General features: G+C 39.7%; 1 protein-coding gene across 5 annotated transcripts in view; it reads right to left on the bottom strand.

The window, feature by feature from the left end:
• CUNH3orf20 (chromosome unknown C3orf20 homolog) overlaps positions 1 to 24,088 on the bottom strand; it is a 104,841-nt gene that overhangs the window by 31,801 nt on the left and 48,952 nt on the right. For 4 of the 5 annotated variants that reach the window (XM_040491885.1, XM_040491888.1, XM_040491886.1 and 1 more), the window contains 3 exons: positions 20,039 to 20,170; positions 15,053 to 15,167; positions 13,449 to 13,701 (listed from right to left, as the gene is read on the bottom strand). In XM_040491885.1, coding sequence (XP_040347819.1) covers positions 13,449 to 13,701; positions 15,053 to 15,167; positions 20,039 to 20,170 — 500 coding nt within the window. The remainder of the gene's footprint in view (positions 1 to 13,448; positions 13,702 to 15,052; positions 15,168 to 20,038; positions 20,171 to 24,088) is intronic. The other variant, XM_040491887.1, reaches the window with a different exon arrangement.

Genomic DNA, 24,088 nt, shown 5'->3' with positions numbered 1-24,088 from the left:
TAATGAAACAACAGAAAGAGGAATCAAGGAATTGATCCCATTTAAATTGCATTAAATCCATAAAGTACCTGGTAATAAACCCAACCAAACAAGTTAAAAGACTTGTATGGTGAAACTATAGAAAGCTTATGAAAGAAACTGAAGAAGATACAAAGAAATGGAAAAAGACTCCATGCTCCTGGATAGGAAGAACAAATATTGTTAAAAGGTCAATACTACCCAAATCAATCTACACATTCAATGCAATCCTTATCAAAATAACACCAGCAGAGCTAGAACAAACAATTCTAAAATTTGCATGGAACCACAAAAGACCCCCAATAGCCAAAGTAATGTTGAAAAAGAAAACCAAAGCTGAAGAGATCACAATTCTGGACTTCAAAGCTGTAATCATCAAGACAGCAGGGTACTGGCACAGAAACAGACACATAGATCAATGGAACAGGATAGAGAACCCAGAAATGGACCCTCAAATGTATGGCCAACTAATATTTGACAAAGCAGGAAAGAATATCCAATGGAAAAAAGATGCTCCTCAGCAAGTGGTGCTGGGAAAACTGGACAGCAACATGTGGAAGAATGAACCTAGATCACTTTCTTATGTCATACACAAAAGTAAACTCAAAATGGATGAAAGACCTAAATGTGAGACAAGAAACTATCAAAATCCTAGAGGAGAAAACAGGCAGCAACCTCTCTGACCTTGGCTGCAGCAACATCTTACTAGACATTTCTCCAAAGGCAAGGGAAACAAAGCAAAAATGAACTACTGGGACGTCATAAAGATAAAAGAGTTCTGCACAGCAAAGGAAACAATCAATAAAACCAGAAGGCAACCGATGGAATGGAAGAAGTTATTGCAAATCAGATAAAGGGTTAGTATCAAAAATCTATAAATAACTTATCCAACTCAACACCCAAAAACAAATAATCCACTGAATAAATGGGCAAAAGACATGGACAGACACTTTTCCAAAGAATACATCCAGATGGTTAACAGACACATGAAAAGATTCTCAATATCATTCATTATCAGGGAAATACAAATCAAAACCACAATGAGATATCACCTCATATCTGTCAGAATGGCTAAAATGAATAAATCAGGAAACAACAGATGCTGGTGAGAGTGCAGAGAAAGGGAAACACTTTTGCACCGCTGGTGGGAATGTAAATTCGTGCAGCCACTCTGGAAAACAGTACAGAGAGTCCTCAAAAAGTTAAAAATATAACTACCAATGACCCAGCAATTGCTCTACTAGGTATTTATCCAAAGGATGCAAAAATGCTGACTTGAAGTGGTATATGCACCCCAATGTTTATAGCAGCACTATCAACAATAGCCTAATTATGGAAAGAGCTGAAATGTCTATAGACTGATTAATGGATAAAGAAGATGTGGTATATATACACAATGGAATATTACTCAGCAATCAAAAAGAATGAAATCTTGCCATTTGCGACACTGTGGATGGAACTAAAGTTTATTATGTTAAGTGAAATAAGTCAGGCAGAGAAAGATACATTTATGACTTCACTCATGTGGAATTTAAGAAACAAAACAAACAGAAGGTAAGGAAAAATAATATAAAAACAGATAGGGAAGCAAACCATAAGAGACCCTTAAATACAGAGAACAAACTGAGGGTTGCTGAAGGGGAGGTGGGTGGGAGAATGGGTTAAATGGGTGATGGGCACGAAGGAGGGTACTTGTTGGGGTGAGCACTGAGTGCTATATGCAAGTGATGAATCACTCAATTCTACTCCTGAAACCATTACTACACTATATGTTAACTAGCTTGGATTTAAATAAAGTTAAAGAAGTATAAGAAAAGAAAATATCTAGACATAAGTATAGAAGGAAGAAAAAGATTTAAAATACAGCATAGAAAAAAAATGCGTGGAACCTAGTGAAAAGGTGTAACGTGGATATACCTGGAGTCCCACGCTGAGAGGAGAGGGAAAAGAAGAGGAGGAGGGAGGAAGAAGGAAGGGAGAGAGAGAGAAAAGGAAATAATGGCTGAGAATTTTCCAAAACCATTGAAAGCCACAGGTCAAGAAGCACTACACACAAGATGAATACAATAAAAGTTGCATTTTGGCACGTCATGGAAAACGTGCTAAAAGAGGCCACTAACTAAAGGTGGAGAGAAAAAAAAAAAGGTGGAGAGAATAAAAGGCTCATTACTTTCAACAATAAGCAACAATAAGACTGGGAGCTGACTTATTAATAGAAATGATGAAAATTATAAAACAACAGAGAGACATCTTTAAAGTGCTGAAAGAAAATAATTGCCAATCACAAGAGTATGATTCAAAATGGAAAGTGAAATAAGACATATTAAGGCAAAAAACAAAAACAAAAAACAAAAAATTAGGCAAGAGCAGACATACTAAAGGAATTCCAAAGGTGGTTCTTTAGGCAGAAGGAAAATCATCCTAAGTGAATATATGAAGAAAAAAGAAAAAAGGCACACATAAATGTAAAAGGAGGTATCACTATATATTCTACAGTCATTTAAAACATCACAAGAAGATATTTTGAATAACTTTGTTGCAATATATTTAAACATTTAAATGAAATGGGTAAATTCCTAGGAAAATCGAACTTACCAAAATAAACACACACACACACACACACACACACACACACACACACACACACACGCGCGCAGAGAGAGAGAGAGAGAGAGAGAAAATCTGAATACTCCTATATCTATTAAAAATAAAAGTTTTACTTGAAACTTCCACTGAAAGAAAATTCCAGGGCAGATGACTTTATTGGTAAGCTCTATCAAATATTTAAGGAAGAAATAACTCAAGTGTACAAATAGCAGATAATAGAAAAATGAGAAATTCTTCCCAGATTATTTTAAGAAGCCAGACTGACCAGAACATGACAAGAAAGGAAAAAAATATTGGCCAATATTTCTCATAAACACAAGTACCAAAATCCTAGATAAAACATTAGCAAGCCACTCATCATCAGGGAAATACAAATCAAAACCACAATGAGATGCCACCTCACCCCTGTCAGAATGGCTAACATCAACAACTCAAGCAACAACAGACGTTGGCGAGGATGCAGAGAAAGAGGATCTCTTTGGCACTGCTGGTGGGAATGCAAACTGGGGCAGCCACTGTGGAAAACAGTATGGAAGTTCCTCAAAAAATGAAAAATAGAACTACCCTACGACCCAGCAATTGCACTACTAGGTATTTATCCAAGGGATACAGGTATGCTATTTCAAAGGGGCACATGCACCCCCAATGTTTATAGCAGCACTATCAACAAGAGCCAAAGTGTGGAAAGAGCCCAAATATCCATCGATAGATGAATGGATAAAGAAGATGTGGTATGTGTGTGTATACACACACACATACACACACACACACACACACACACACACACACACACACAATGGAGTATTACTCAGCAATCAAAAAGAATGAAATCTTGCCATTTGCAACTATGTGGATGGAACTATAGGGTATTATGCTAAGTGAAATTAGTCAACCAGAGAAAGACAAATATATGACTTCATTCATATGAGGACTTTAAGAGACAAAAGAGATGAACATAAGGGAATGAAAGCAAAAATAAATAAAAACAGGGAGGGGGATAAAACAAGAGACTCTTAAATATGGAGAACAGAGTGTTACTGGAGGGGCTGTGGGAGGGGGGATAGGCTAAATGGGTAAGGGGCATTAAGGAATCTACTCCTGAAATCATTGTTGCACTATATGCTAACTAACTTGGGTATAAATTTTAAAAAATAAAGAAAAATAAATAAATAAATTAATTAATTAATTAGCAAGCCAAATCTAGCAATATGCATAAAGGGGATATAGTATATAAAAACCAAGTTAGATTTATGTTGGAATACAATATTAGTTGAACACTTGAAATGCAATCAATAAAATTTACCACAATAATAGAATAAAGGGAAAAAGCACATGCTAAATTTCAACAGATGCAGAAAAGGTATTTGATAAAATTTAATATTGACTCAGGATAAAAAAAAATTCTTAGTAAACTAGAACTAAAAGGATAAATTTTTAATCTAATAAAGGGCTTCTATAAAAAATCTACAGCATAATAGAAAAAATACAGAAAAACTTTCCTCTAAGAGGAGAATGAACCAAAATGCCTATCATTACCACTTCCTTTTTTTAAAATATAATTTATTGTCAAGTTGGCTAACATACAGTGTATACAGTGTGCTCTTGGTTTGGGGGATAGATTCCCATGATTCATCGCTTGCACACACCCAGGGCTCATTCCAACAAGTGCCCTCCTCAATGCCCATCACCCATTTTCCCCCCTCGCCCCTCCCCATCAGCCCTCAGTTTTTTCTCTGTATTTAAGAGTCTCTTATGGTTTGCCTCCCTCCTTCTCTGTTTGTAACTATTTTTGAAAATTGTCTTAGAAGATCTAACCAGTGCAGTTAGGCAATAAAAGAAATAAAAACGTATAATATTTAGAAAAGAAGAATTTACTCTTGTAGATAACAAGTCTATGTATGCTGGAGATCCAAAATAATCAACTGATAAAACTACTATTAAGTGAACTGAGCAGGATCAATGGGTAAAAAGTCAATATGCAGAATTCAATTGTGGCTGCCAGTTTTTACTCAGATGGAGTAAGCACACTGTAGTTTCTTTCTCCCATTGACTACAATTCTAGAAAGAATATTTTAAAACTACCTGGTGCCTTTGAAAGATAAATAATAGCAGGTAGATTGTGAGAGGAGGGAGCAAGGAGTCAAAACTTAAGGAACAATCAGTGTGTAGTGGTGAGTTTCCTGGTCTTTCTCTTTCTTATATATCCCTGCTTGGACTTGAGGGTGAACTGAATCTGGAGAAGTGAACAATGGAACTGGTTAATAAAATCCTTGAGGAGAAACCTTCTTTCTAGCCAAAGAAAGAAGAAAATAGATCCCCGTAATTCTGGGAGTGTGAAGAGAATCATCTTTTTATGTCTTCTTTTTCCTCTCCTGGTTCTTCCACAAGGCCAGTTTCAGCAGCAGAATTGCACTCATATGGCAGTGGCAGCAATCGCATGGGCACAGTACATATGGAGGAACAACAATTTAGATGACTATGGGTTTCTCATCAGAAACTATAGAGATTATGAAACAGGAGAACAACATCTTTAAGGTACTGAAAGAAGAACATTATAAATATCTGAGTAAATATAATTCAAATACTATTGAACCAGAATTTTTTATCCAGTGAAAATGTCCTTCAGGAATTAAGGCAAAATGAGGACATGATCAAGTGAGGGAAAATAAAAAAGATTTATCACCAACAGACTTGCTCTAAAAGAAATGCTAGAAGAAATTCATCAGGCTGAAAGGGAATGATCTCAGAGGGAAACTCAGAACTTCAGAAATTAAAGAAAGGCAGCAGAAATTATAAATATCTGAGTAAATATAATAAAGCATATATTTTTCTTGAGTTCTTCAGAATTTATGACCAATGAAAGCAAAGATTATAACATTGTTGAAGTGTTTCCATATACATAGACATAGACATAATATACCAACAACTATAGTATAAAGGGGGAAGAATAAAAAGACTTATATAGTTGTAAAATTATTACATTTCCCTCAAAATGGCAGTATTAAATCTAGATAGACTGTTTAGGGTGAAGCATGTAGAATGTAAATCCTAAGGCAAATACTAAAAAAGAAAAATTAAACCATAAAGACATACACTAAAAAGCCAATACACAAATTAAAAGGGAATACTAAAAATATTCAAGTAATTCAAAATAAGGCAGGAGAAGAGAGAGGAACAAAAACAAAAACAAAACAAAAACAGGATATAAACAGAAAAATAAAATAGTAGGCATAAATCTAACTATATCAATAATTAATTAAATGTAAAGGGTCTAAATACACCAATTAAAAGAGTGTCATATTGATAAAAATACAAGACCTAACTATACACTGTTTACAAGAAACATAGTTTAAATATAAAGATACAGATAGATTGAAAGTAACAGAATGGAGGGGTGCATGGCTGGCAGAGTCAGAAGACCATGTGACTCTTGATCTTGGGGTTGTGATTTTGAGCCCCGTGTTGGGTCTAGAGTTTACTTCAACAAACAAAAGATAAAAAATAAAAATAAAATTAACAATGGAAGAGTTATACCAGACACTAATTGAAAGAAATCTGAAGTGGGATTATTATTATTATTATTGTTATTATTATTATTATTGTTATTATTATTTATTCAAAGTAGAATTCAGAACAAAAAAATTATTAGGTCTGAAGAGGACATTACATAATGTTAAAAGAATCAAATGTGCTATACCTAACAACATGGGTCCAAGATTTATGAAACAAAAATATGATAAAATTTGAAGATATTGAAAACATAGATTGAAACACCCCAAAAATGTTATAACTTTTGCTTTCAACAGTTATACATATTTTAAGGAATTTAAGCAAAAAAATCCACAATCATGCTCAGAGACATAAACATTCCTTTCTCAGTAACCAGCAGAGTAAGAAGACAGAAAATCAGCAAGGATAAGAAGAGCTAAACAACTCTATGACTGTACCTCATTGACATTTGTAAATGATCCTCTATTGAAAGATTTGCTGAAGACTCCACCCATCGAGAGCAGAATGCAATTCTTTTCAAGTGCACATGTAGCATTTACCAAGATAGACCATATTCAGGGATCATAAAACAAACCTTAGCAAATCAAAAGAACAGAAATCATACAAAATATGTTCTCTGCACCAGAAACAAACTAAAATCAATAACAAAAAGATATCTAGAAAATTCTCAAAGATTTGGAAATTAGAGATTGGATTTCTACATAACCCATGCACCAAAGATGAAATCACAGGGAAATTAGGAAATATTTCAAACAAAATGAAAATTAAAATTAAAATCCATCATTGCAGAATTTATGGAATGTAGGCAAAACAGTGTTTAGAAGGAAGTTTGCAGAATTACTTACATGTTAGAAAATAAGGCCTCAAACCAATAATCCAAGCTTACAATTTAGAAACTGTAAAAAACAAATTAAACACAAAACAAGCAGAAGGAAGATAAAAAATAAATGCCATAAATAATGGAATTGAAAACAATAACAATGGAGAAAAATCAATGAAATTAAAAGCTGATTCTTTGAAAAGATTATAAAATTAACAAAACTACAGCCAAACTGACTAAGATAAAAAAGTGAAGATCCAAATAACCATCAGAAATCATAGAGGGGCTCTCACTAAAGACATTACAGACATCAAAAAGATGATAAGGGAATATTAATGAACAATTTTATGCATATAAATTCAATAAATTAGATGAAATGGGTCAATTCCTTTAAGGACACAAACTATCAAAATTCACTCAAGAGAAACAGATGACCAGAATAGTCCTGTATTTATTTAAGTAATTAAGTGTGTTTTAAAGATTTTTCTAATGAAGAAAATGGCAGGCAACATGGTTTCACTGGTAAATTAGAAAAAAAAAAAATACCAATTCAACACAAAATAGAAGAGGTAGGAAAACTTCCCAACCCATTTTATTAGGCCAGCATTACCCTGACAAACCAGACAGAAACATTACAAGAAAACTACAGACCAATAACCTCATGACTATAGATGTAAAACTTCTCCCCCAAATATTAGTAAATTGAATCTAGCAAAAGAGAAAAATAATAGTACCTCATGACAAAGTGGAGTTTATCCCAGGAATGCAAGGCTGGCTCAACATTTGAAATCAACATAATTCACCATATTAAGAAAATAAAAAGAAACCCACACATATATGGCCAATTGATTTTTTACACAAGTACCAAGGCAACATAGCAGAGAAGAGGACATCGTCTCAAAAAATGGCACTGGAACAACTGGATATCCATATGCAAAATAGATAAACTTCAACCTGCACTTTGTACCTTAAACAAACATTAGTTCAAAGTAGATCATAGGCCTAAATACAAAACATAAAACTATAAAACTTTGAAGGAGAACTTTGTGACATTGGGTTAGACCAGGTTTTCTCAGTCAGCACTACTGACATTTTGGACTACTTAATTCTTTCTTGTGTGTGGTGGTGCAGGTCGTTTTGTGCATCGTAGGATGTTTAGCAGCATCTCTGACCCCTACTCAGTAGATAGCAGTAGCAATCCCTCTCACATTGTAACGATTAAAAAATGTCTCCAGGGTGTTTGAGTGACTCAACCACTTAAGAATCTCACTCTTGATTTCAGCTCAGGTCATGATCTCACAGCTGGTAGGATAGAAACCATGTCAAGCTCTGCACTGTCAATGCAGGATTCTCTTTCTCTCTCTCTATCTCCCCTGTTCACTCATGTGTATGCACACACATGTGTATGCATGCTGTCTCTCAAAATAAAGAAATAAACTTAAAAAAACAACTCTCAAAATATGGCCAAATGTCCTCTGGGGATCAGAATTGTCTCTGGTTGAGAACCACTGGCTTAGGCAAAGAGTTTTTATTTTTATTTTATTTTTATTTTTTTTTCAACGTTTTTATTTTTATTTTTGGGACAGAGAGAGACAGAGCATGAACGGGGGAGGGGCAGAGAGAGAGGGAGACACAGAATCGGAAACAGGCTCCAGGCTCCGAGCCATCAGCCCAGAGCCTGACGCCGGGCTCGAACTCACGGACCGCGAGATCGTGACCTGGCTGAAGTCGGGCGCTTAACCGACTGCGCCACCCAGGCGCCCTGGCAAAGAGTTTTTAGACATGACAACAAAATCACAATCCAGAAAAGAAAAAAAAATACATTAGACTACATCAAAATAAATTTGCTCAAACAAAACAAAACAAAACAAGCCAGACTGGGAAAAATATTTCAAGTCAAGTTTCTGATAAAGGACTTATATCCAGAATAAGGAACTCTCTCGAAACTTGACAGTACAAATAGCCCAATTTGAAAATGTGCAAAAGATCTGAACAGACATTTTACCAAATGATGGTAAGTAAGCCCATGGAAAGATGCCCAACATCATTAGTTATTAGAGAAATGCAAATTAAAATGATAATGAGCTATCACTGCACATCTATTAGAATGGGTAAAATATATAATTTTTAATGTTTATTTATTTTTGACAGAGAGACAGAGTGTGAGCAGGGAAGGATCAGAGAGAGGGAGATACAGAATCCAAAGCAGGCTCCAGGCTCCAAGCTGTCAGCACAGATCCCGACTCAGGGCTCGAATTCATGGACCATGAGATCATGACCTGAGCTGAAGTCAGACGCTTAACCAACTGAGCCACCCAGGTGCCCCTAGAATGCGTAAAATATTTTTTTTTAAGTTGAGGATGCCAATTACTGACAAAGATTTGAAGCAACTGGAACCCTCATACATTGCTGAGAGTAATGTATAACGGTACAGCTACTTGAGCAGTTTGGCAGTTTCTTATAAAGTTAAACATAGATTTACAATCTAAGAGCCAGCAATCTAGCTCTTAAGTATTTGCTTAAGTAAATTGAAAGCCCATGATCACATAAAGTTCTTGGGTATTTACAGCAATTTTATTCATAATCACCAAAAACTGAAAATATTCCAAATGTCTTTTAATAGGTGAATGGATAAATTATCTTTTTATCCATCCAGGCCATGCAATACATGCACAAAAGAGTTAACATAGAAGGCTACTATCTTTAGAAGGACCTGCTTACAAGGTTGGCCCTTTGCCGATGTCTAGAAACCTGGCACTTGAACCATTTCCTACGCTATGCCCACACTGTGTAAACAATGTGATTTATGTCGAACACCTGCTTTCCTTCTAGCAGTCTGGAATTTTGATATTTGCTAGGCAGAGAGTGTCTATGTGACTATCACTCAATAAAAACCTTGGGTTCTGAGTCTTTAATGGGCATGATTGGGCAGAGATATTGCATACATTACTACATTTTTCACATTTTTCACTGCTAGAGAAAGGAGCTTGCTTGGTGCATCCCCTCACAGGAGGGAGAGAGCATAAAGAAGTCTGTGTATGGATTTATCCAGATTCTACCTGTGTCTTTTACCCTTGCTGATCCTATCATGTATCCTTTCACTATAATACCTTATACATGAATGCTTCCATATGCTGAATCCCATGAGTTCTGGTAAATCTCTGAATGTGGGAGTAGTGCAGGGGCCCCCTGAAATAGAATACTACTCAGCAATAAAAAGAAATGAACTGTTGATACATGCAACAACATGAATAAATCTTCCATGCATTATGCTAAGTGAAAGAAGCTAAACTCAAAAGGCCATACACAGTATAATTCCTTTCATATGACATTTTAGAAAATACAAAACTATAGCTACAAAGAACAGGTCAGTGGTTGTTAGGGATTAAGGGTGAGTGAAGAGTTTGACTACAGAGGGGCAGCATGAGGGAATTTGTGCGTGTCGGGGGTAGGAGGTGATAAAACTGTTCTGTTGTTCTATGTCTTGGCTATGGTGGTGGTTATACAACTCCATCCATTTGTCAAAACTCATAGACTTATACACCAAAAAGAGTAAAGCTTACTGTAAGTAAATTAAAAATAAATTTAAATTATAATATAATTAACTGCCTTTCTATATAACCAGCAACAAATTAAAAAATTAAATTAAAAACATAATTTATAATAGCAACAAAAACTACTAAAAACTTTAAGATAAACCTGATGAAAGACACATAACTCTGTGTTGAAAACTACAAACCAGAGAGAGATTAGAGAAGACATAAATAAATAAAAAGCTATACTACTCACAGATTGAAATACTACAATATTACAAAGACATTAACAATCCAGTTGAAATGCCAAGATACATTTTTTACCAGCAAAGTGATTCTAAACCTATATGGAAATATAAACTACAAGGGACAGCAAAACAATTTAGAACAACAAAGTATTACTACATACTCTGCTGTATATCAATGCTTGTTATAAAGCTATAATAATTAATTGGACAGCCTGGTATTTGTAAAAGACTGGAAAAAGAGGAAACAAAATAAGGAGTCCAGAAAACGTCCTCTAATTTATACACATAGAGCCCCTTAATTTGTGACAAACTTTGCACCAAAAAGCTTAGGGAAGTTACAATCTTTTCAAAAGGGGATGCTGGATCAGTAAGACAGATATAGATAACTATAGATAGATAGATATAGATATAGATATAGATATAGATATAGATAGATATAGATGGAAAAGATTAAAAGTTGGCTCCTATTTCACATCACTACAGAAATCTCCAAGTGGAGGACAGATGTAATGTAAAAGTTAAAACAAAAAAGTTAACTAGGAAAGTTACTTTGTTGAATATTGTCATGTTCTCTGAATAGGAAAGTTCTTGAATAGGATATAAAAAGCTAATTATAAAGAAGAATATTGAAAATCGGACATTAAAATTTTCCAACTTCTGTTCCTCAATAGACACCATTACCAGAGTAAACGTAAGATCGTTTGCAACGTGTATAATGGACAAAAGTCTTGTACCCACAACATATGAAGAACTCCAAAATATAAATCAAGAAAAGGTGAATGACTAGTACAAAAACGGACAAGGGAGCTAAACAGGCACCTTATAAAAGAGAATATACAAAGTGGTCAATGCACAATCAAAACGGTGCTCAACCTCGACAGTCACCAGGGAAACACAATGAAAATCCATATTGTAATTAAAATAACTGGCAATGTCAAGCATTAGTGAGGATGGGGAGCCACTGGAACTGGTGGGAGTGACACTCAATACCACCACTCTAGAATATGGGCAGTCCCACAAGAAGTGGGACATGTACCTACCACCCTAGGACAGCAATATCACATCCAGGCATATACCAACAATAATTAAGGACACATGCTAACACTAGTGCAGTTGCCATTACCAAAACTGTAAGCAACCCAGATATCCATTAACATTAGAATGCATAATTTGTAGTGTATTCAAAAATAGGTTATCATACAGCAATGAAAATGAGCAAAACACTGCTACACACAACTCATAATTATAATGTTGAGCAAAAGAGGCTAGATGCCAGTTACATACTGAATACTGTAGTTCCATTTCAATAAAGTTAAAAAGAACACAAACACTAATCTACAAAGCTAGAACTCTTCCCTTTGGGGAGGAAGCTGTGGGAGGGGACAAGAGGGTATTTCTAAGGAGCTGGTAATGTTCTATTTCTTGATTTGATTATAGGGTATGTTCACTTTGTGATATGCACTAAGCTATATACACTCAGGATTTGTTCATTTTTATGTATTTTTATATATATAGAAAATATATATTAATTGATAGTATATAAAATTAAAATAGAAAAATAGAAAAGACATGTATTTTATCTATTTTTTAAAGTTTAAAAACCCATAAATCTGATGGTGTCACTTGCTGTGTTAAAGTTATGGAATGATTTCCTATAACACTAACAAGGTCACCTGATGTGGCTCTTGGCTACCTCTCTGTCCTCAATTTACAGCCATCTCCCCTCTTTATCAACATGCTCTTCACTGGCCTTCTTACTTTCCCTAGCACATACCTAACTTGTTCTTGTCACAGGTCTCTATACTTGCTCTATCCTCTGCCTGCTAACCCTTCCCTGTCCTTCTCTGTGCCTACCTATTTCTCGTCATGGTTCCTCATTTATTTTCTTTAAGGTAATATAGTAAAAATTATTCTTTTTTTTCTAAATTTCTTGTCAAGTTAGCTTCTAAATTTCTTGTCAAGTATGCACATGCAGTGCATACAGTGTGCTCTTGGTTTTGGGAGTGGATTCCCATGATTCATGGCTCATATACAACACCCAGTGCTCATCCCCACAGGTGCCCTCCTCAATGCCCATCGTGGGTCCCAATTTAAATATCACCTCCTCAGAACTGCCTTCACTGACTATCTAATTTAGCACTTTCCCCAGACTTCCCAGTCACTCTCCACCCCTGGCATTAGTCAAAATTTTCCATAAAGGGCCAGATAGTAAATATTCTAGTCTTTGCAGGCCAGGTGGTCTTAGTCATAATTACTCAACATTTTTGTCTTAGGGAAAGTAACTACAGGCAATATGTAAATGAGTGGGTGTGGCTATTCCAACAAAACCTTACTTATGGACCCTGATATTTAAACTTCATATCATTTCACATGTCATAAAATACTCTTCTTTTGATCTTTCCCCCCTAAGCATCTAAAAAGCTAAAAACTCTTCTTCACTTATAAAAAGGTAGGCGGTGGGGCTAGATTTGGTGAATGGCCCTACGTTGCCAACCTCTGCTTTAAGGTGACCCTGATTTACTTTCTTCCTAGCCTATATCACTACCTAAAATGACTTCAACTCTTCTTGTATTTATTGTCTATCTTCTCACACCCCTAAAATTTCTGCTCCAAGAGGGAAGGGCCTCATCTGTTTCGTTCTTCATGGTGTGCCCACCGCCCATCACCATGTCTGACACATGGAGGCCAGAAGCAATGAAGGCCCAAGCCTACCTGGGTGTGATCATGGCTTTGGCTTGAGTCTTGATGGTCTTCCTCCAAGTGGGGCTCACGGAAACGGACCCATGCTCTTCCCTCGAAGACTCTCCAACTGAGGATTCAGGTCGGGCGGACCGAGAGCGTAATAAAAGGACTTCTCCTGAGTATAAACTTGGCTTGGGGCCTCGCTGGACATAGGTACCCGATTTTACCTTGGTTCGATTGCTTTGTGCCTCTTCCTTAACCGGGTATTCTATGGTGAATAGGCCTGTTAACAGAAGACATGGCTGTCACTCTCCCTCATGGCCCGGCCTTCCCCGCCCTGCTATGAGGCTCTGCACATGAGCAGCCCTTCAGCTCATCTTCCTCTCCACTCCTCCACTCTCACACACTCACAAGCCAGGTCGCCTCTCTTCTGCTGTCTGGCATAGAACTCCACCCCAGTACAGTTAGTGGATTGGTAAATACTGGCTGAAATGTAAGAACAAATCAATCTTATTTCTACTCATTTGTCAAGACCCAGCTGAGATCCCTCTTCTGCCAAGGAGCCTGCATTTCATTCAGTTCTGTGTCCTCCACAGCACTCATAGAGGCTGGGTATACAATGCATCCATGCTGTTCTCTTCCCTGAGAATGCTGTTCCCTATATCTCCAGATTTAAGTAGTTTCCATCTACTTTCTTTGTTGTGTTTATTTGTATTCTTGTTTTGCTTCTCCTACTAGACTTGAAAACTTCTGAGGCCCAGGACCTTTCATTCCTTCATTCACTTACCAGATGTTTATTAGATGCTAGACATATAGAGATGACCCAAAACAGGGTTCCCTACCTCTGAGAACTCCTAGCAGGGATACAGGGGGGATGGAAAAGCAAAGAACTATTCATAATGTTGGTAGTAAGATTTATAATTAGAGCACATTTTACATATGCTGTGGGAACACAAAGGAGCATATGACTCATTCAGCTTAGGGAACCAGGGAAGGCTTTCTGGAGGAGGAGTACAGCTGAACTGAGTCTTTAGGGATGAGGAAAAACTCCTGGGAACACAGCCCCCTGGTGCCCAGCCAGGGTGGCATGGAATGGAAGTCACTGTTCCTCTGTCCCCAGGCCCATCAGCAGGAAGAAAGTCTAGATGTGGGAGCAGTTTTGAGGTCACCAGTCTGGCCCCAGGGGGAACCCTGTAGCCTAACAAGGACAGACTGGTGAGCTGGCTGCTTTTTTCCCTTATACTGAGATTGTCCGCAAGGAGAGGAACAGGGTCTACAAATGGATGACGGGCAATATGGGAGAGCTGAAAGGTGAACCAGATGGGGACAGAGAGAGTTATAGAACAATGATGGGAGGTCCAGGAAAATAAGACAACCACAGGAGACACTGAGGACACATGGGACCATGCTCAGAAAACTGAAGGTGGCAAAGGCCACCACTACTTGAGACACGGCCCTGAGCAAGTACCCTTGCTTCGGGAGCCTGAGCCTTGTTACCCCATCTACTGATGAGGAGGTCGCCCTGCCCACCCACCTCCCCAGGTGGTAAAAAGCTGTCCTCAGAGATGCCTTGCAGGTGACCCAGGATTTAGGAAGTTATCTGACAGGCATCACTCTACTTTTCTGCTCCTTACCTGCTGCCAACAAGACAGAATTCATAAACTGTGACACTGTCTTTTGAAACCGCTTCTTGATCCCCACTAGGGCTCGGCTCATCTTAGACATCTTGTCGTCCATGCGGGTCAGCAGCTGGGGAGAGGCCAAGGGGGAGAGCATTGTTGCCTTCCCGCCAGGAGCCCAGGAGCCACTGGCTCAGCCCACCAACAACTAGGCCTTGCTCCAGCTTGGAGGATGTGCTGTCCCCTCTGCCTGGGACAGAGCCCTCTCCCCCTGCACTCAGGGAATTCCTGCACATCAGCCCAACCTGACTCAAATGTCCCCTTGTGGGAGGGCTTCCCTCCAGGAAGTAAAACTGTTCCTTGCTCTCTATGTAGCCTGAAGTCAAAAGTTAGCCCTTTATGAAGTAACTGGATGCATATGAGGCTGTCTCCCCCACTGGACTGTAAGCTCTTCAAGGGCATGGACCGGATCTTGGTCTCTTTGGTGTCTGAGTGCCTGTCATGCAGAAGGTGCTCAATTAATGCTTGTTGCATTATGAATAACTAGATAGACAAGGGCCTCTTTGGAGTCCTTGCTGCCAGTCCCCCTCTATATGCATTCCCCAGAGTCCCTTTGTTCCCTACAGCTGCCAGGACATCTCAGATGAGAAACTGTGATCAAGCTTACGTAGATTGGTTCCTGTAGGGCACAAAGGCCCAGGCCTCTTGCCTCAGTTCGGGACTACCCTGAAAGGCCATTCTGGCTCTGAGGCCCTCTGTAGGACAGCGAGGCCTTTGCTGGGGCTGCCCCACCGTTTAACCTCTAGCTCTGCTACAGCATTTCAGAGGCATGTGGAATGAGGCTCAGATCTCGGAGTTCATGACAGTCAGGGTCTGACATTTTCTCCAGGAAGCCTTTGTTGATTTCCTCAGCCAGGGGAAGTGCTCTCCATGCTAAACCAGCATAAGGGCCCATTGCTGTCCTTTCCACCCTGGGCCTGGCCATTTTGTACTTTCTTTATCTCTCAATGTGACTGGCCCCTCCAAGGCAGGATCTTTGCTTTCTATATCTCCTGCTTAATACAGAGCAGTTGCAGAAAAAATTTTCTTCAGTGGAATTGAAGCCTCAAGTAGAGAGAATGGGATGGATGGGGGACAGATTTTCTGAAGTGTGACGAAGTCAGTCTATAGATTCTTCTTTGCCCTGCAGTCAGGACTTCTGTAAAGGATGCCCCAATTAATAGCAAAGCTTCAACCATCCTTCTGGTTGTTGGCCCCAGCTGCTGCTTCTGGGCTAATTTTATTTATTTATTTGTAATTTATACTCAGCCTGCTTCCAATAAGGTTTTGAGGTGGCACTCTTGGCTAATAAAACATTTAAATTGAGGTGTTGCCTCACTTCCAAAGTGCTGCCTTGATAGAAATATTTAGTGAGAAGCCTGGCTGCAGGGCTGTAAAAGCTAGGACTGCCATCCTGCCTGTCACTCTGATAGGTGGCTCCTTCCAAGGTGATGGGTGCCTGGGGAAGCCATTTAACAAGCTTCTCAGTGATGGGAACTTTGTGGGAGGAGGCCACCCTAATCCCCACCCTCAGCTTTTCTAGACTGCCATGGATTTTGCTGATGAGTCATAACTAGCCCCAAACACACAGACCTAGAAAAGGTTGAATGGATTGTAAAAGTCCCAGGATGGGAGTGTGTGGAAGCCAGGCAGGCCCTTACATGTCACTATAAAGATGGGGACACTGAGTCCCAGAAAGGGAAGGGACTAGCCCAAGGCTCTATGGCCCCTTCCTAGCCTAGGCCAGCCTGCACAATCAGCAAGTATTCTCAGGGGCCCCTTGCAGCTCTGATGGTCCAAGAATCTACGATGAACCAATTTTCTGGACCTTAGGATTTCATGTAAAAATATTCCAAGATGCTTAACTTGGCAGCTAAAGTCAACATTTGAGAATTGTGTTACCTACAATAAAGTTGATATTTCCTCATTTATTGGAGTTTGTCTAGTCAGAAATCTGTGTTCTCAAACAGAAGGGGTTATTACCTTGTCACTTTTATGGCAAGTCAGTCTTCTTGGTCAATATCAATGACTAGACTAGAACACAGCACTGTTTTCAGAAGCTGTTTTAATGTATTGGTCTGCTTATCCCTATGCTAAATGTCCCCAAGACAATTGTGCTTTTTGAGTTATGATGTCCTTTTAAATAGCTTTCCAGGTTTCTACCACACTGTCAAACTGCCTCTGTGAGCTTCCCTTATGAAGATGCCACCTTCTAGACCACATGGTCCAGCACAAATAAAATACAAGCTACACATGTGGTTGTAAACATTCCTGTAGCCACATAAAAAAGCTCTTAAAGGTGAAATTAATCCTAATAACTATTTTATCTAACCCAATATATCAAAAAATGATGGTTTTAACATAGAATCAAACTATTCATGAGAAATTTTTACATTTTCTTTCCATGCCAAGTCTTTGAAATGCAGCATGCATTTTCACTTATGGCCCATCTCCATCTGGGCTTGTCACATTGCAAGTGCTCAGTAACCATCTGTGGCTTGTGGCTACCATATTAGACAGGACTCTGTCGTGGACTTCTGGATTTCTAGGTCTAGCTTCTAAGATTGCGTTTAGGTAAGACAAAATAAGACTTGAATTACTAAGGGGCTTTCCTAGTCCCAGAGGGCATGTTTGGTATTTGGACATAGAGAGACCTCTCTTGGCTTGGCTGTTCATGGGGTTCTTTAATTGCTTACATCCTGGTTCTCAGCTATGATCCAGGCTGCAGCAATTGCCAGACAAGAGGTTGCCAGGAAAATGAAGCATTATTGCAACTTTATGGGAAAGGACAATTCTCTAATACCCGTTGCCTTTGGTAAGAAAAGTAAGCTCACGTTTTTTTTTACACAGCTGAAAAAGCTTTTTAAGAAATATAGACATATGACCTCATATATCGTGTGTACTTAGTCACATAACAGCAACTTTCAGAGTAATAGCATGGAACCAAATGGGCAGGGTGGACTCATCAATAAGCATGATCATCATCTTAGCCCAGATGGAGTCAGAACCCTGGGGTTCTTTTGCTCTTTGAAGTAATGAGTGCAGCCTGAAGTCACAGGCATCTGAGTTTCCTCGGTGCTCCTATGAGGCCCCTTTAAGTGACACACTCTCTCCTGGTACCCCAGTGACTCCCACAGTGCCCCCTCCCTAGCACACTGCACCAATCCAGCTGGATTACAGCGGGTTGTTAAAGCTTTTGCCCCCTTCCATTAGACCAAAGATACCTTAGAGACTAGAGGGAGTGAGATTTCTTCCATTTCTACATCCCTGCAGCCAACTTGGCACACTGCAAGTGCTAATAAATGTTTACTGAATTACTTAATGAATTAATGAAGTTGAAATCCTGCTGAAATGAAAAGGCAGTGAAAAACAGGTGCAATGCTCTCTTCCAAGAAAAACACAGGTGTTCTGTGCCTTATTCAAATAGCATGGCCCCCTAGCAAATGCCTGCCTCCATGTCTGCATGTAAAGTGAGAACTTTGGGTGGCTTCTCCTCATGGGCTCTGTCAGCTTTGTGAGTCTATGAGCCTTGGTGGCAAATGCCCCTGCAGCACAAGAGACTTGCTCAGCTCCAGAGAGGAACATGGGGAGGGTGAACTGCCCTCTGGATGGTCATATAACTGATCACGCAAACCTGGACACTATTGAGAGTGAAAGGGGATGCTATTAACAATTCCTCCGGGCTGGCAGGTATAAACTGGGACTGGCCCTGGGGAAACTGGGAGGTGTGGTCCTCCTGCTACTGTTCCAAGGAGGCTTCCCCAGTGGAATCCCAGCAAAACGCTCTGTGCAATGCAAGTGGCCTGCTCCATTAATGAGCCCTTGGTTATCCCAGTCTCAAGGTAGTCAACTGTTCCCTACTAGACTGTAAACCCCTCAGGGATCAGGGACTGTGTCCTCTCTATCCTCTCCAATCTTGCTCCACAATGTTGACTAGGGACCAGGTACATATAAAGATCCATGAAGACACAGCAAATGGAAGAAGTGAGCTTCTAGTCTCCACTGTTTGCTCACCCACCAACAAATACTTAGTAAGTACTTAATTTGAAGCAGTCCTTGTGCTGGGGCTCTGGTGAAACAGACATCAGTAGGAACCACAGGAAATTCCCAATCTGGTAGGCTTATAAATAAAGGAGTGCTAGAATAGAGATGAGTCATGACTGGGAGGGCCAAGCAGAGGGAGAGGTAGACTCTCCTTGGGATGGGAAAGGGGGTGGTGGAGAGGGTCATCATCACACGTTGGTAGTAATTCATTCCAGTATCATCTCTCTCTCTTCTGGTAACAGCGCCATGATGTTCCTGCCTCATCCATCATGCAGGTGGTATACCTGGGGCTGATCATGCCCTGGCTCTCAGGATGGACATGACACTTGAGCCTAGCCTGCGAGAGCAACATGCGCTCCTGGCCATGGGGGCCATTTTAAGCAGAGGCAGCAATGTTGGTGCTTCTACTGAAGCACTTAGGAAAGAGAAGCCCTCTTTATCCTAGGAAGAACAAAGCTCATAGAATACCAAGCCCAGAGATGCCCATGACAATCTTGTTACCATAAGGAGAGAAACTCTCTGAGAACAAAACCAACAAAAAGGAAAGCAGAGCCAAGAGATGGGAAGATCTGATGGAATCATTTGAGATCCTGGATTCACCCGTGCCTAAAGCTGCTTACTGATAGACTTTTCAGTTTACTGAGCCAATACAGTCTGTCTTTATGTTTAAGCCAATCTGCATTGGATACAATCACAATTGAAAGACTTCTAACAGGTAGAAGTTTCACAGAGAAGATGGTACTAACATCAGGTAGTGAATGATGATGAGTAGGAGCCCATTAGTCAGAGAAAGAGGTAGGGCCCTGCCTAGGGCAGGGGTGGAGGAAGAGGAGGAGCATAGGCATTGAAATATGGGGTGGCAATTCACATTGAGATACCCTGGGGTCAGGCCTGGGGACCTGGTCTGCTTTGGCTTACCCGTTTATCCTGCGCTACTCCATGCGGACAATTGTTGGCTGAAACAGAGAGTGTTATTGTCTCATTTAGGGAGGTGAAGGTGACTATGATGGAGTCCTGGCTCAGAACCGTCAGCTTAATTTGTTCATTCACCTGAAGATGAAGAAACCAATACTTAGTGGATCTCTGCTTCTATTATCCATACCCCACTCCTTACTCTCCACAAAGCATAAAATCCCTCCTGGCTTGGGACTGAGATAGCTGTAAGATCTTTCCAGTTCTTATGTTGGAATTTAGCTTTCATGGAGAAGAAAGAATGCCAGTCTTTCTTTGGGGGATTGGCAGAAAAAGTAACTGATGCCTTCCTACCCCTGCCCCTTCACTTTCCAGCCCAAGCTTGGAACCAACTGTGAAAGAGACATAGGAGTCTACAAGCGAATCAGCTTTGGTTCTAGTAGAGTTGGGTGGAAATGCAGCTTGGGTCATAAGCCTACACTATATCTGAATCAGACAACGTGTCCACCCAGACACCAATTCTGACTATGAACCTTGGTCTAGAGCATGCAGAGCTGCCTCGGGAAGCTGACAACATGTCAGGAGGCATCAGAATGCACCCCTCCACGGGTGGGTGGGCAGATGACAAAAGGGAACCCAGCAGGGGCTGAGCCACACATACTCAGTCTTCTTCCCTCAATCACCACATATGTCACTACTCTTCCCCTGAAGAGGAGCCAAAGGAACCTACCCACCCCCGCCCCTTTTTAAAATCACTTCCCAAAGGGTGGGATTTTCTATGTAGCAATCCCAGATAGGAACAGGGAGAGGATGAGCTGCCTTTATAGCAACTCACTCCTTTCTGAGAATTTTGTGTTCTAGAAGTAAGTCTGAGTTCTGCCTCTGTTAGCAAACTACTGACCTTCTCTGAAGCTCAAATTCCTCAACAGGAAATAGGTGAAAGGCTAATATTAGGTTCAAATGAGATAAAGATTATGGAAGTGACAATGACCCATCACACACAAGAGCAGATACTGTCAGGATGTGTCAGCACAACTCCAGTGTGAGGTCCCTGGATGGTTCATGTGTACAGAGAGTGATGTATACACAGTGGCCCTACCTATGTAGGTACCTGTGTGGTGACGTGTTCTTCCATTTTCAAAGTCCCTGACCTACATGTACCCAAGGACTCCTCTGAACTAAGCAAATACTATTCATTTTGCTTCTTCCATTTACTTCTACTATCCCACTTGTTGGCCCCAAGGTCTACACTCAATTTCCTCACCACTGAATCCTTTCCTTATACTCCGCAGTCTGAATGCTAGTACTCTCCAGCACCTAGAAAATATTTACTCCATGGCTGTCTTCTTGCCAAGCCTTTTGACATCTTCAAATTTGTTGATCACTTCCACTTAAGAAAAAACCCTACCCTCTCCTGTTCTCCTTCTAGAGACTGTAGTAGAGAGCTGTGGTTGACAGCTTAAGTGCTACAGCTGGACAGGGTTCAAATCCCAGTGTAGCTACTTACCAGAGGAGCAATTTTAGGCAAATTGATTGGCTTCTCCAAGCCTGGGGACAGTAACAGAAGCTTTATCCTAGGGGACTGAGCAGATTTCCTGGGGTAAAACATGCACAAGTCTTAGCACAGTACAACTGTTATTTATTATCCCTGCTTCCTGGATGATTTCTCTACAAGCTCATTCACTGCTCATCTTCTTGGGAGTTCATGAGCCAGTCTATCACATATATCTGTCCTCTCTAATCTCTCACCCTTAGCAAGGATTAGGTCACAAAAGGCACTGAGCCAAATCAGCACATCTAAAACTATATTGATGTCCAATCCTTCAGAAATTTCTGTTTCCACCCAAGCACATACTCCACTGTGGAGTCATCTATACTTCTCTTTCCTCTCATTTATCCCTATAGCCTGTGCCTCAATGTCACTGAATCCTTCTATTGAAATGGCTCCTTTAAAATATATTGCTGCTGCCCTTCATCGTGTCAGACCTGGCTAATAACTCCATAACCAGTCTTTGTACTATCCCATCCACTGATCTTTCCCTTACTAGTCAGCTTTCCACACAAATGCTGGACAAACCATGCCAGCCATCAACTTAGAAACTAACTGGCTGGTTATACTATACTTCCAGTATAGCTGAGTCAGCTCCTAACAGGCTGACCCTCCCACAGAACTTGAAAAAAAATACAAAAAAAACCCCAATGACCCAAAGGCTCTGATGAATAAACAAAAGCAGGCAAATTTTGAAGAATCAAAACTTAAAAGAAAGGGCTAGCATGGGATGAATTTCGACTCTACAGTTTTAACCTGAAGGCAAACTGTAGTCATGGCCAAAACACTACCATCTTTCTGGCCCAGAGAACCAAAGGACTAAACCTGTGGAAATTACAATCACAAAAAAGTAAGGAAAAAATTCCAGAAGGGACAGTGCCAAAGAAATAGATGCCCAAATCCTATGAATAAACCATCCATATCCCTGGCTAATCACTGAACCATGTATGAGTAGTGAAGACTCAAGACAGCTAACTGCTAGGGAATCAGAAAAGCTGAACTGAGATGTGAGCTCCTGCCCACTGTGGTAAGACAAAGTTTGGGACGTGAGTCTAACCAAGTTCACTGCCTGCTAAAACAAAACTGTTAACATTCTTCAGAGAAATACATCAGAATTCAGACTCCACAATCCATAGATCCTCAGATAACCTACACAATGTCAGTGATCCAAAAGTACTCAACATGTAAAGAACTAGTAAAGTGTGAGCTATTCTCAAAATAACAGATAACCAATCCTGTCTGGTATGTCCCAGATGTTGAAATTATTAGACAAGAACTTTAAGGCAGCTAATTTAACTGTACTCAATGAAGCCAAGGAAATTATATTTGCAATAATGGAAAATATAGGAAATCTCAGCACAGAAATAGACAATATAAAAAAAACCTCAATGGAAATTCTAGACTGGAAAATACTATTTGAAATAAAAAAATTCACAGGATTAGATTAGCATAATAGCAGAATGAAGATGTCAGAATAAAAATCAATGAACTTGGGAGATAGATCTATAGAAATTATTCAATCTGAGAAGAGAAGAAAATATGACAAGAAGAAAGAAGGAGTATATTGAGACAATATTAACAGCTATTTAAAAAAACATAATTGGAGTCTGGGGGAAAAGGAGAGAGATTGAGCACATTTTCCCCTAAAATAATGACAGAAGATTTCCCAAGTTGGGTGAAAGACACGAATTTACAAATTCAAGTAAACCTCCAACAGAACAAAGGCAACCACACCCGGACACATCATAGTCAAACTTAGAAAATCAAATTAAAGAAGAAATCTTGAAAGCAGCTAGAGAAAATGAATGACGATTTGAGTAACTACAGACTTCTCATCATAAACTTTAGAGGATATACACAGTGGAACAGCATCTTTAAAATGCTGGAAAGAAAAAAAATTCTGTTAACCCAGAATTCCACACCCAGCAAAGATATCCTTTCATAAAGATATTTTTTCACATTAAAGCAAACAGAATTTGTTGCCAGCAGATCTGCACACTTCAATAAATACTAAGGGAACTTATTCAGGCTAAAGAGAAATTATACTATGGGGAAACTTGGATTTTCAGAGGAATGCAAAACCCTGGAAATGGTAAATATCTGGGTGAAAACAAACTGTCCAATGCAGTCTGCAAGACAGTAAGCAAATTCCTCAGCCCAACATCCAATACCTCTTACCTCCACCTCACAGAAGATACACCTCCTGCTCCCTCTTTCTTTTACAAGAAGCACCTGTGAACTTTTTATTTTATTAAAAAAAATTTTTTAGTGTTTATTTTTGAGAAAGAGAGAGAGACAGACAGACAGGACATGAGTGGGGGAGGGGCAGAGAGAGAGAGAGGGAGACGCAGAATCTGAAGCAGGCTCCAAGGCTCTGAGCTGTCAGCACAGAGCCCGACGTGGGACTCAAACTCACAAACTGCGAGATCATGACCTGAGCCAAAGTCAGATGCTTAACTGACAGAGCCACCCAGGTGCCCCAAGAAGCACCTGTGATGCCATACAGA

Source organism: Herpailurus yagouaroundi, unplaced genomic scaffold, assembly GCF_014898765.1.
Source record: "Herpailurus yagouaroundi ecotype Mexico unplaced genomic scaffold, PumYag 183, whole genome shotgun sequence".
NCBI classification, from domain to species: Eukaryota; Metazoa; Chordata; class Mammalia; order Carnivora; family Felidae; genus Herpailurus; species Herpailurus yagouaroundi.
The sequence above is the reverse complement of the archived record's forward strand: the minus strand, read 5'-3'. Positions and strand labels throughout refer to the sequence as shown.